The 14610-nt window shown below is 35.4% G+C and overlaps 1 protein-coding gene across 4 annotated transcripts in view; it reads left to right on the top strand.

Moving 5' to 3' along the window:
• ECA3 (endoplasmic reticulum-type calcium-transporting ATPase 3) overlaps positions 1-12918 on the top strand; it is a 344449-nt gene extending 331531 nt beyond the window's left edge. Inside the window, exons 34-35 of one of the 4 annotated variants that reach the window (XR_016355913.1) lie at positions 12338-12457; positions 12601-12918. Coding sequence is in view for 1 of the 4 variants with exons in the window: in XM_089799217.1 (XP_089655343.1) it covers positions 12338-12405 (68 nt within the window). In the remaining 3 variants the exon portion in view is untranslated. Of the gene's footprint in view, positions 1-12337 lie in introns of all 4 variants that reach the window. The other 3 variants (XR_016355911.1, XR_016355912.1, XM_089799217.1) reach the window with 3 other exon arrangements.
• The last annotated feature ends 1692 nt before the right edge of the window (positions 12919-14610 follow it).

Raw genomic sequence — 14610 nt, 5'->3', positions numbered from 1 at the left:
AATGGCAAAGTGCCTAAACTCCACATAAAACAATTAACTTGAAAAATGATTATTGAGAAGTTTCCAAACAAGTAAAATGACTTTAAAAAAACAACAAAACAAGTGAATAGTAGTACAAGAGTGTGTATTTGTTCAAGGCCTTAGGTATGTATACAAGTTTGTATATATATATTTTTATTTTTATAGGTAATGGGCCAAAGCCTAGGTTATTTATTAATATTTATTGAGATTAATTACTATTATGTGTTTAGTTCGAGTAGACTCCAACCCAAGACCTCCTAGAGGAGAGGCTCACAATTTACCGTTGTGTTGTAGGATCTTGCATGGGTTTGTATATATTATCAAAATTGTATCATTATATTGATTTTATCAAAAATTAATTAATAAGAAAGTATTAAAATTTACAAACAAAAATGTTTTTTTTTTTTATCGATAAGAGGCTGAAGCCAAGGTTTATTATTATTATTTTTTGTGATTAATTATATCGATTATTAGTTAAGCTTGAGTAGATTCGAACTCAAGACCTCTCAATTAAGAGGCTCACAATTTACCGTTGTGTTGTAGGCTCTTGCCTAAAAATGTTATTAATTTAATTTTTAAAATATTTAAATTTTTATATTTAGTTATATATTCCAACTAAACAACTTATATTTATAGTAACTTAGATTTTTTTATTTAACATTACAAAGAAAAAGTAGTGATAATTTATACCTATCAAGATATAAAAGAACAAATCAAGACATAACCTCTCTTGAATAGTGCAATGTTGGATGGGAAAAGTGTCACCTAATGCCCAAAGAGATCCATACTAAATGGAGATTCAATTTCATCTGTCATAACCTAAGTTACCGATGTTGGTTTTGATGATGATGTGGGTGCAAAGTAATGATGCGAGGATGCAAGACTTTTTTTGGGGGGATTTTGGATGCATTTGGGTGCGTCCATATATATATATATATATGCAGTTCAATATATAAGTTGTTATCTTCATCAAGCACCCAAAATTGATAGTTAGTTGCTTGTTAAGGTCAGCCAATTAATTGTAGATTTATCTCTATGTTTAGCTCTATGAATCAGTCTTGCAATCATCTATTAAATAGATAAAGTTTGCTTCATAATTCTTATACATAGCTATTTTGTTATGAATAATCTGCCATCAATCAAAAGAAACATTATAGATTTTGTTATACAGATGCTCTCCAAATGTGTCCAGATGTTGTCTAGGGTCTCTTTTAATGCTCTCGGACACATCCCGCACACATCCACAAGTGCTTGAAGAGCTTCCTGTGTGCATCAGTGCAACACCAAAACATATCCGCACATCCTTAAGCACTCGCACAAGTATCTTAGGTCATAACCATTAAAAGGCATCCTTAAGTTACATTTGTTTGTAACAAATGCATAAAGACCCCTTAAAATTCATCAAAAAATGTTGTAATTGTGTGCAAGCATTACATTACAGAAAGAGAAGCTCTTATCATGTTTGAGCACCAAAAAAAAAGGTTTAAAATCAATCAAATATTTAGAAAACAATAAGTGTAATTGGAGAAAAGTTGTAAAGTATACCGTTCCATGAGTGATCAAGATCATCATGATTTTTGCTTCTATTGTTTCAATGGCTTTTTTCTGCCTTACCAAACATACAACCTACTACCATAATTCTCTTGTGAGGTGGCGGAAGGCTTCGATCCTGCAACAAATCTCGTTGTGGATTCACTCAGGCCTCTACTATTCTTGGTTCGATTGGGATTGCAATAGATTGCCTTCTCCCCTTTCAGTTTTCCCTAGATGCCTTTGCTCACCTCCTTCCCTTTCAGTAGGAGTTGAATAAGCATGTTAGGCTCGACATCTACAAACAATACATTTATGTTATCTCGACATGGAGGAACCCACTAAGGGGCTTCGTCTAAGGATGGGGTCATTGTGCACCCTTAGTACCTTACTCACCGCTAGACATATGCCCTTTGTATATCTTTGGCATCTTTTAGAGTGGGCTCCCATCGGTATGTATACAGACTTACCACCAGATCAACATCTATAGACAATACAGACAGTACATTATCTTGACATGAAAGAACCCTCTGAGAGGCTTCGTCAAAGGATGGCTTTCTACTCCGACTACTACATTGATATCCAGGATGGGGTCATTGTGCACCCTTAGTACCTTACTTGCCATTTGACTTATGCCCTTTGTATATCTTTGGTATCTTTTAGAGTGGGCTCCTATCGGTGCATATATAGATTGACCACCAGATCAGCAAAGAGTATAGGATCTGCCACCTCTATCCCCTTTGGGAGGCAGAGTTTGAGACCCATTTTGTTTTCTAGTGCCTGATGTACTATGAGATCAAGGGGAGATAAAAGTGCTTGTTCAAAGAGTGTTGGTACCTGTCTTTCTTTTTCAAATGCATTGGCAAACAATGCCTTGCACTTTATCTTCAAGACGCCATGTGGCTTTTGGATCACACTTTACAGCTTTTGTTCCCGATGAGATAGACTTCAAATCAGATCATGTAACAACCTACCTTGTTCTGTTATTTTTTTAATGTTTATTTCTTCCTGTAATTTTGTCAAACAATTGTCTTACAACCAAATTTCTTATAGTTTTCAGCTTGATGTTGATCAATGGTTTCTCAAGATTGTTTGTGTTTCATATGAGATGCAAATAGGAGGCAACATAGAACCATATGCAACTAATAACAATGACCATTCATTTATTTCTTGTTTCAGATTATCAGGAAATTACAACTACCATAACAATAATATCTTCTCATTAAACTCAACGCATTATATCAACTATAAAGTTCAATGATGGTCCATACCCATTGCGGTTACAGCAGTGTCAATAGTTCTGAAAATTGCTATAGTAACTTGCAGCTACAGTGATCCGAACTGCGACAATAACTTGCTGCTACAGTACTGCGCTACAGTGATTCGGGTTGCTACAATAACTTGTTGCTACAGTGATTCTGACTGCTACAGTAACTCGCTGCTACAGTGATTCCGACTGCTATAGTACCTTGCTGCTACAGTGATTTTGGCTGCTACAGTGATTCCAGCTGCTACAGTGATTCCGGCTGCTACAGTAACTCGCTGCTACAGTGATTCCGACTGCTACAGTAACTTGCTGCTACAGTGATTCTGACTGCTACAGTAACTCGCTGCTAGAGTACCGCACGACAGGAGCTTGCTGTTACCATGTTGAATCTCAAGACCATATTTTCAATGGCGTCAAGATTTCCAGCTTGAAGGGATTTCGTCCTTCAAACTATTGAGATATAATCTCCAAAATAATACCCAATTTCTTTGATTTTCCCAAGCATGCTTAAAAGAAGCTCTTCCATTTCTTTTACAGTGTTCTCACAAGAGCTCCATCCTTCGTTTTCTCAATGTGGGATAAAACATAACTCCCTTTATGTAACTTATGTCTCCAATGTGTTATAAAATAAAGGGGACTCTTTTAATTTAAATATTTCCCACAAACTATAGTCTATGCATTAATAAAGTTAAATATTTAAATTTAACTTTATAAAATAGCTTTATCAATGCATAACAAATCTTATCAATGATAAACAAGTTTTCTTGTCGATTTTAAACAATTACCATCGACATACTGTTGCCACTGGATGTCCGCCCATGTCCAAGATGACTTACTATAAATAGTAAGTATGCCCAAAGTTGCCTCAAAACCCCTCAGAAAGACCTGCAACTGAAACTATCTAGGCCAAATGGCCTCTAAGCCCCTTTAATGTCCTGGTTAGCCTACGGGGCCGTGGGGAAATAGGCTAATGACAACATCATGCTATGAATGCTAAAAAGGGGACATTACAGATCATCACCTCCTTCCTCACTCCTATGACTCCCATCCGAGGGATGAATTGGTTGCTCGGCCCTCCTTTGGCTCACACCAAATCTGTGAGACCTTGCAAAGGACATAGTCGGTAGCATCATCCCATTTCCAGTGGCTCTTTGAGATGATCTGGGGCATGCCCTCCCCCCTAATCGTATGCTCCGTTTCTGGACTACTCATCTACGAGGAGTATTTAGTCTTTCCTTGTTTTGTTCTTTGCTTTCTTGCTCATTCTTTCTACGAACACCATTTGGTGCTCTTGTTGTACTTCTAGTCCCTTAGACCCTTGTGGTCTCTTGTTGGACATTAATAAATTTATCTTATCCTATCTTATCTCATCATGTTTTAAGCCTAAGATTTTGAGTCAAAAACTTTTTTGGATGGACGTTGAGGTAAGGCAGTGAAGGAGATATTGTAGAAAGGAAGCATAAAAGGTGAAAGGATAAAAGAAGATAATTAACTTTTGTCGATAAAAAATAGGACATGCCATCTTTTGCAAGTGGTTTCTTTTATTCTATGCATTCATTCTCCGTGCACTTTCATTTTGGCTACTAATTGATTAAGATCTCTCATAAATGAATTGTATAGGGAAAAGTCCCTAGCGAATATCAAGAATGTTCTCATTTGTTCCAAGTTCCACTCAATGTTCCGAATTATTTTTGGAGTATTTCCTTACATCACCCCTACTTTGGGATGATAGGATATCAGGAACACAACTTATATGCTACACAATGGTAGTTGCTTGATATTTTTCAAAGGATGAAATGTACACAAATATGGAATTATGATGACAATGTTTCCTAAAGAAACAAATTATAGTGGGGATTTTTCCTAAAGAAACAATTAATACTTAGAGACTAAATTAGAAACTGTCTAACTAAACTAATATTATGTTGTTGACCATTAAATAACTAAATCTTCAAACATTATTCTAATACCCTCCCTTAACGATCAATTTGTTAACTACACCAAGTTACCCCCTACATTTTGGAAATTTGACTGGGCCTAGATGTAATGCCCCCTTTTTGAGATGTGTTTGTGGTTTAGTTTAGCTTATCATTGGCCCCCACAGGCTGAGTCGTTTAAAGGGTCCTAGTTAGCAGATTTGGGGGCTCTCTCCCTTCTCGAGTACGTAGGCATTCAGAATTGCTCTTTGCTTGGTTTAGTAAGTCATTTATCCAACATTTCTATATTTGGCAAGGCACTTGGACTAGTCTCAATTGCAGGCAATCATCCTTGGCACCTTTATTTGATCAGGGATTCAGGGATTTACTAAGTAAATCAAGGGTTGATAGAGATGGACCCTTAATATTTATAGTAAGGCATCTGAATTGACAATGGGAGCAGTGGGTTAGCAGTCTGAATCATAAAAGAATGGTTATAAATGGAGTTATGACATTTGATTATTATTAAAGCGTTACTTTAATCATGATTGATTATTTTAAGGGAATATTATATTGACTTCATGTCCCTTTTATAATTAAAGGGGATTTAATATTTTAAAGTCCAATTATAACATGAGAGCATTTAATGACTTTATTATAAAAGGACATTTAATGATTATTAAGTGACTCATTAAATGTTTTCCCTAAAATAACGTCCAAAGAAATAAAAGCAAATGGACTTTTAAGTTATTTGATGTGTATTGATGAATACTCTAGATTGATTTCCTCATGATAATTATATAAATAAAATAAGCCAAAATCGATCCATTCCATGCATTTATGTTTTTTGAAATTTGTGAATAGAAGATTGGAGACAAGGGTTTCATCATTTGCCTAGAAATTGTGAATTCTTCTGGTTATCACCACTCTGAATTGTTGAAAGACCCAATGATAACGTGCAATTGGGAGATGGCTTCACACTAGTCATTATTGAGCTTCAATTCATGGCATTTGATATATTGTGGGTTTGGTTTTGAGAAGATTGGAAGTAAGTAAAATAATAAGTGCCCAGCAATAATGGGTGGCCCAAGAGTCCAGCATTTGGCATTATTGAAGGCAACTGCACTCTTCCGAAGAAGCCGCATGAGCTGTAAGGGGTTTCTTATCATTGTACAAAGACTTGGATATGCTCTAAGATTGTAATGCAAAGTAAGATTTGTCTCCTATTGTCAAGTTTGACTTTCAATTCTCTACCAGCAGGCAGACCTTTATATCTTAAAGCAACAAGTGAATACCCATCAGCCATCTGTATGACGGAAAGTCTTTTTGAATGTGGTTCATTTTCAACTTGTAAGGCAGCCAAGTGTTTTCTTAAATGTTCATTTATAATTTGTGATTGCTTCAAGTTTCATTTACATTTCTAAGTGTTTGAAGCTTTTCTTATTAGTAAAGTTAGCTTACATGCCAACCATTTGCTAAATTGCTGAAGTATAAAGAATTATTATTTGGTGAAGTGAAGTTTGGGTGCTAAGTGTTTGAGTTCATGCCTTATATCGGAAGTAAATATATCAGATTACTATTGCCATACATGTGTGATAGTGTCATGTCCCCATTTTGGAGGCAATTTGATTTAATTAATTTAATTAATTAGGTTGTCCAAAATAATGAATATTTTATGAGGATGACTAATTAATTATTTTAATTAAATAAATAAGTGGTATTAAGTTAATTATTTATAAAGTTATCAAATAAATAAATATTAAAAGGTAACTTTATATTTAATTAATTTAATAAAGTGATTTGAATTATAAAATATTTTTTATAAAGTCACTTAATAGATAAAATAAAATAATGTTCTAGAAGTTTCTGGAAAAAGTGGAGGAAAAGAATAAATAGGCACCCCGGGCTTCATTCTAATCATCCAGATTTGTTGTTGTTGATGTTGATGTTTGTTGATGTGCATTGTGGAGCCTAGGGTTTCTGCAATAGTCACAACTGGCCATTGAGAACGAAAACTCTCAATTGGTACGCAATTTTGAGGGTGTGAAATATCACTTGAATTATTGCAGCTGGGAGGAAGATACTTCAGTCTTCTATTTGTGCTACATTGAGAAAAAATATTTGTGGCCATTGAGAACGAAAACTCTCAATTGGTACGCGATTTTGAGGGTGTGAAATATCACTTGAATTATTGCAGCTGGGAGGAAGATACTTCAGTGTTCTATTTGTGCTACATTGAAAAAAAATATTTGAGTACAAAAAGCAAGCCGAAAAAGCAGTTCGGAAAAAGCAGGCCGAAAAAGCAGTTCGAAAAAAGCAGGCCGAAAAAGCAAATCCAAAAAAAAAAAAAAAGCAATCCGAAAAAGCAAATTTGAAAAAGCAACGAAAATTATTACAGCCATCTACAATCAGGGGCAGCAGCTAGAGAGGCACGACTTGGGCATTTGAGGAGGTTATTTTCTGTTCAGTGGTATTGCAATACATCTATTCTCTAAGGCGACTTCATATGCCAGGTCTGATGTGTATTTTCATAGTTGCCTTTCACCATAGAGTGCTGTTGTAATTATCATTTCCTATCAGACCTATCATTCATTAATAGATACATCATTCATTTTTACATTCCTCATAATGGTATCAGCAATCCATGGCTTTAGTTGTATTTAATCATGCATGTGATTAGTGTACTGCTGTAGGGGGAGTATTGAAGTTAGATATTTAGTGTTGCATTAGTTTTCATTGGCAGATGTAGGTGCATATTACTTTACCAGCAATCATCATATTTTGATATCTTTGTAAATGCCAAGAGTCTTGGCTAACTTAGTATGAATATTGTATTGGATACTCATTCTTAATTAAGGAGATACGATTGTTGGTCATTAATAGTTGTCTTTGAGCGTTAATATATCATTTTTTATCAGCTAGTTAGCTTGCATACCAACTGTTTGTTAAAATACCAGTTGGCTGTAGGTGATCATTTTCATGATTAGAACTCATATATGCATTCACTATTGCCAAAATTAGTTGCATATTTATGTTAGGTCATTGTTTAGATAATTTGGAGTCTTTTGTAAGCATTCTCTTTGAGGCAAATCCAAACAAGAATCACTGCAGCAATCTGAAGAGTTATATCAGTCAGAGGACCCTTGCTTGCAAAGTGTTTGACGAAATGTCAAACAACTGAAGTATAAAGATTTTTTTGTGTTTGAAGAAGTTATAACCTATTGGGGTTATTACAGTGGTATCAGAGCTATTGACCTGCCATTCTGTTGGGTAGATTGGACATTGAATCAGTTAGTTAATCATGTTTACTTCAAGTACCCAGAAGCAGTGGGACAAGGATATGAAGAAGCTTAAACAAAATTTGAAAAGGTTGGATGAAAGTCAGAAAAGGATGAATGAATTGATGGTTTCCATGTTTAAGAGGACTACATCACAGAACAAAGACAAAGAGGAACAAGAGGTCTCTACAAGTGAGGTATCTAGAAACCTCTACAAGGAGTTTGCAGCAGTTGGTGATCAGTATATAGCCGAATCTAGGGAGGACAAAAATCAGACTAGCTTGGAGGAAGATGTTGGGCACACAATACTTCAGGAGGTAGTGGGAATGGATATTACGCAAATTGATAGTAACAGTCAACTTGATACTCAAGTTGAGACAATTGTATACAGGTCGTCAGAGGGTGATGTCACAGGTACTCGGGATGGTTTAGTTCCAACAGGCAGTGACTACAATGTAGTGGGTTCAGATGATGATTATGAGGATGTTGTGCATGATGGTGAGATATCTGGTAGAGATGAGCAGACATTGAGCATCCATGACTTTGCTGAGAGAGAGTACCAGGCACAGTTAGATCCTTCGTCACATGAGGTTGAGGCTGGTAGTACTTCACAAGATTTGTCCAGCCAGCTCAAGGTGAGCGAAGATAGTATTGTGACTTCATTATCTCATTATGACAGGATGCGAGATATGATAGAGGATCACATCCAGATGATTCAGTTACAGGGTAGACATAAGGGAGTTCAGGGAAAGTCTTCTTGTGTTGACTTACAGGTGATTAGGGAAGGAATGGGAACGATGAAGTTGAGTTATTTACATCTTCTATCAGATCGTGACCATCTTCTTAGCCTTGTCGAAGACTATTCAGATACCTTGAGGAGGAAGGAGGAGGAAGTTGACAGGCTTTCTCGTGAGCTTGAGGACATTCGAGCTTCTTGGATGAATACTCCATTGGCATTACAGGACTGGGAGAGACATGGGAATGAGCATGGCATGGAGCTGAGCTTAGTTTCATCTTACACTCCTGATACTCAGTTTTCTACGGCAGGCGGATCATATGTGGTCGTTGATAATGTTGTGAGTTCATCTTGCATTCACATTCAGGATACAGGGAAAATGTCAGACAAGTATGTGGAGTTAGTTGGTATTAGTCATATTACTCAGGTGAGGAGTTTACTTGAGTTACCAGCTGATTCTAGTTTACGGATATGGATTCAAGATTGTTATATTGGTGTTTGGGATTCAGTCGACTGGAGATCTTTATCACTTTTTGTTAGCAGTGATTGTTTGGGTGCTATCATGGATTTGATTAGCAGATTGCACGGTGTTGTCTTTTCTTGTGCCAGCAGCTTGTCCGATGTTGGTATTAGTTTTTATACACCGGTGTTGGGCTTTGTTCATATATCCAGTCGACCATTCTTGCTGGAATGTGTTGATGATCTTTCATATTTGGCAGTGTGTACAGATGAGTCCCAGGATCATATTGGCCTTGATGACATCCAGGAGGATGCAATGGGTAGTTTTGAAGACTTAGCTTCCTTGGCAGTTTCTTTTGGTACAGAGGAGTTGGACAACAGTGCTACAGTTTTTGATACTCTGTATGTTGATATGAGCTTTGGAGTTGATTCGCAGGATATGGTTGGTAATACTCTAGAGACCAGTAACTTTGAGGATACTTCCTTAGACAGTGTATCAGAGGAAGTTTGTAGGAGACAGTCTAGCCAGTGCCATCATGTGTCTAGTCAGTTGAGAGTTAGTGAGCGAGACATTGCTATCGCTTGCCAGCATTTCGATGCTGCTCATCAGTTGTTAGCAGTTTATGGATGGGGTTCTCCTACTAGTGATGAGCAGGGAGGCAGTTATTTTTTCTTGACAGAGATCCACTCTTTACGGGAGGCTATTCGGATTCTAAGACAGAATTATATGCAGCTGGTAGCCGACAGAGATTATCTTATGGAGTGGGGGAGTACAGCATACGATGCATTATTGGCCAAGGAAGATGAGGTGAGTGAGCTTACTCAGCAGCTCGAGGTGACTTCTGAGATTCTTGAAAGTACACAGTTGGCTTTTGAGGAGTCACAACTTCATTTGGCTAAGGTGACCATGGAGTTAGAGCGATTGCAGTCTTTACCAGATTCTGTACAGTCACAAGCTGTGATGTCTGGTGATCCGAGGATGTCCATGGTCGAAATTATCAAAGACAGTGGAAATGGGGATTGTGCAGGTTCGCTGCTCAACCGCAATGTTTTTTTGAGGGGTGTAGGGAGTTGTAAGCTAATGCTTGATTCAATGACGTGAATAGAGTTTCAGAAATCAGAATAAAACTCCCCCATTATTTGATCTAAGAGTCATAGTGTGATGACAGGCTTCTTTCTCTACTGCTAGCCACCTTTGATTTTGTCTAAGAAAATACGTCCACATTTTTCTACCAAAATCGTTGACAAATAATGCAAAATAGCTAGGCTTGGTAACTAAAGGAGCATTCATAGGTCCACGTACATTAGCATGAACCAATTGTAATACCTTGGGAGGTCACCAAGTATTGCCATTTGAAAATGGAACCTGATGTTGCTTTCTATCCTCACAAGTGTCACAATCTCTTTGATTCTGAGTCTAAATCTTTGGCAAGCCAACAACCAGATCCTCCCAAAATAGCTGAGAGGGAGTGTATGTTCAGATGCCCATACTGCTGATGCCAGATATTGTATCAACAGTGTCAATGAGTCAATAAAGGCCATGATTGAACATGCTGAAAACTCAGAAATATTTCTGCAGACCCCAGGAAAATTAGAAGCAGACTAAACTGGGTTGCAGATAATGGTAGCTTTTCACCAGCACAGGCTGTCTAAAAAGTATCAAAAAGGGGTGATTTACAAAATCACGTCTACGTAAAACACAGATCTGTGTGCATAGTCATGCCTCGAAAGCCAGATTTGTAGGCTTAGCTGCAGAAGAAAACTGCAAAAAAGGCACACCAAACATAGAGGACACACAGTTGGAAATCTTCAAACAGAAGAACCTCATCACTGTCTCGGACCTGAGGCACCATGTGCCCTAAACAATGAACAAAGAGAACAACACCTGCTGGGAAAAGAAGACAGGAAGATTGCTGAAAAATGCAACCATTTCAAACATGAAATCAAACGTGATGTCTTCAGACCTTGCAATCATGAAATCAAATTTGGAATCAAAATATTCCCATTTTTATTATTATTTGCATACGCTACATAAGATTCAAATAGACTGAAATGCTTCTTGTCACAAATTCATCTGATGGCATTTGAAATTAGATGTTGCTGACAGTATTGAGTTTCCATTTCAGGATGTTAATCTTCATCCAGAATGTTACAAACCTGACTATTATTTTTTCTTTGCATGAATTGAGGCCTAGAAATTTCTGGCACATTTTCCATTTCATAAACAAAACTTGGATGCGCCTTTATTTTTTTATAGACATCAGAGTCACTGGAGCTTCTTGTTATTGAGATCAAACCTTTTTAGGCAGGGTATGGAGGAAAGAAAGAAATCTAAGTAGCCTTTCAAATTTAGAGAAGCTAAATTCATAGGGCTCAGCTGCCTCATTCTTAACTCCTCAGCACCCATTTTTATATAAAGAAGAAAGAATGAAGTGACAAAGAATAGAACAATCAGTAATGAAAGTTGAAGGGCCTTCGAAAGAAAAGCAAATTCATGTTCTCATTTTAACTGGCGGTGGTTGAGGTTTTTTTTGAATGCCGCCTAAGAGCTTTCTTCTTCACAGAATTTAAGTTGAAGCACTGAAGTACGGTTGGCTACTCATAAGAATAGATCCTTATACTTTTCCTTTTAGAGGAAACACATTGCACCATTTAAGCTAATTTATTTTCTGGTTAAACATACATCATAATTTAATCAATTTGATTGACATCAACTCTGGCATCTAGAATGCAAGTCTTCAAGCATTCTATACTTTGTATGTGCTCATGTTTATAAGTTTATAACTATAGCAGATACATTTATGTGTTGATGTTTTACTTCATTTAGTTTGTTTTAAGTCATTTCAGGTGTTTTTAATTCAACTTTATTTGTATTTGAAAGAGTCAACTATTAAGTTTTATAATAGTCATCACCTCACCATTTTACAAAACCAGAATATCTTTGCCATCCTCAATACCCATCCCTAGAACTTGGAGAAACACTACTAATTTTAAACCTGATATTAATTAGAGATAAATTGTTTTTGGAATTTACTGTTTCTGTTATCAAGCTGAGCATTTGGAATTTGCTGGTATGCAAAAGCGTCTTTAAACTCACTGCTACCTCTTAATGAGGGCTTTTTTTGTGCAGGGAACAGGTTCAGCTTTAGATTCCGTAAACATGATTTGTTACCTAGAAAGGAAATTCATGAGAGATAATTAATTCTTTGCAATCAAGTATTCAGTTTTGGATTTCAAAAAAATTTCCAAGGTCATCAGCAAAATCTGTACCGAGATCATGTATTTTAGTTTATTTATTTTGTATTTACATTGTTTTCTTCTAAGTGAACTAGTTGCTTTACATGTTTGCCATAAATTTGCAATACTGTTTGGTTCTGATAGTGTGAATGGAAGATATTTTGTAAACAGGAATAATAGTAACATTGAGGGAACTGATCTTGAAAGGGAATCACTCAGATATGTGAGGTGGGATTGAGAGATCATTCTGCTGACAAAGGCTGGAGAGAGTATGCTAAAGCAATGGAATCTCTTTCAGTCTGACAGGACATAACAATAGTTGTAATTTTCCTTTATAATTTAGTTCATATGCTGCCATGATGTATTCTTATTTACCAAGGAGATGCTGGTCTCCTGTGTAAATTGAAACGTTTTTGACTTCCAATGTTAATTTAAGGTTTTGATTGTTTTAGTAATAAAATCCATTTTTGTACATGTGGTTTTCCTTTTTCGAAATGAATTCTTTTAGTTTTATTTGTATTTTTATTTTTAATAGGTAAAAGGCCATGAGACCGAAGATTGTGTTTAGATTTAAAAAGCCATCTTAATTGGGCACCAAAAATCAAAGATGACTAGGTATCCTTGGCATAGCCCGCACATAAATATCCCAAAGAATTTAACCAATTTAATGCCTTTTTTTATTTCCAAATTTATAACTTTGTTGTTGATACTTCCTTGTGAATATAACGTGAAAATTAAACTTGGCTACGATCAAGTTATTAGAATGAAAAGAAGTATGCTTCAAAATAAAAAATGAAACTTATGCCCTATTAAATTTAATTCTAAAATTAAATAGTATTTAACGAAAGGTTTTGAATAACTAAAATATGCCCCTTATCAACATTAAACTTCCATGATATCAGCTAAATTTAATATGTTCATTTTGATAGTAAAGTTCTAAACCAATTTCATTTCAAGAACAAGTGTTTAACTTATATTTATCATATTAACTTGTCTAATAAGAATCTCTTCTCCATATGCTCCTTTGGTAGTGAGATAATCTCCTTCTCTATTACCTTCCCTATAAATATGTTTTATGATTGTTTCTTTGAATTGATCAACGATGGCTAGGGCATATTCAAGTTTAGAGGTAAGGATCCAATTTGGAGTCTACTTTTCTTAATGCATTTAGGATAATTTGTGGGTGTCATTTGATAACTAATTTATTAATACCTATCTCTCTACTTAGAGTTAAGCCTTCTACAATGGCCTCTTATTCAATTAAGTTATTAGAAATTACTCCTAAAAGTTTGACACGTTTAGTAAGACATGAACCGTTATCTAAACAAATAATGCATCCTAAGCTTGTTGGTCTTGGATTACCACTAGAGGCCCCATCAAAATTCAACTTTGAACATGTTGTGGGAGGAGACACTCATTTACATTCTTTCCTTGTGATCTTGGTGGATTTGAGTATTTTAGGACCGAGAGATTTATCAAAATTAAGTTGAAAAAGAGCTTCTTTAACTTCTTTGGTAAATTTCCTATTTCAATTTTTATTATCTTCTACAGTTATAGTTTTTGAAATAGTACCTAACATCTTATTTTGAGCTTTTAAATTTGATGATTTGAAATAATTAAGGATATATTTATACTAATTCACAAAGGCTAATGCTATCTCATTTGGATATTCAATTAGCCTTCCTAAATTATCCTTGATTTTTGTTAATCTATTGATATTTCTCCTATTAATAGTGTTGTTATAAAAATAAATTAAAAACAATTGTATTTTTATCACCTTCTAACAACCATGTTTCTCTTGATTTTTATTTCCTGAATATTTCTTCTTTTGGTAGTATATTTTCTTGTTTAGCTAACACTTTTTTTTTCTTTGGTATACTTTTCATTATCCATTTCTACTCTAATGATTTCTTCATTTAAGGTTTTCAATTCTTCTTCATTCTCTATTTTTTCTTTGAATATGCTATAAAAATGGTCTTTATTCCAATTTTTTTTACTTTAATGATTTTAATTTGGCTATGAAACAAAACATTCTTAATCCTTCTCTTCATGCCACCATTGATATATATTATTAAGAAATCATTCATCTAAAAATCACATTTTTTCACACTTTAAATGGTTTTTGTGATTGACCTATTTCTAGTCTAACCAAATTGTGACTAGATC

The sequence above is a fragment of the Cupressus sempervirens genome, chromosome 9 (genome assembly GCF_028749045.1).
Source record: "Cupressus sempervirens isolate cs-2001-9-10 chromosome 9, ASM2874904v1, whole genome shotgun sequence".
NCBI classification, from domain to species: domain Eukaryota; kingdom Viridiplantae; phylum Streptophyta; class Pinopsida; order Cupressales; family Cupressaceae; genus Cupressus; species Cupressus sempervirens.
The sequence above is the reverse complement of the archived record's forward strand: the minus strand, read 5'-3'. Positions and strand labels throughout refer to the sequence as shown.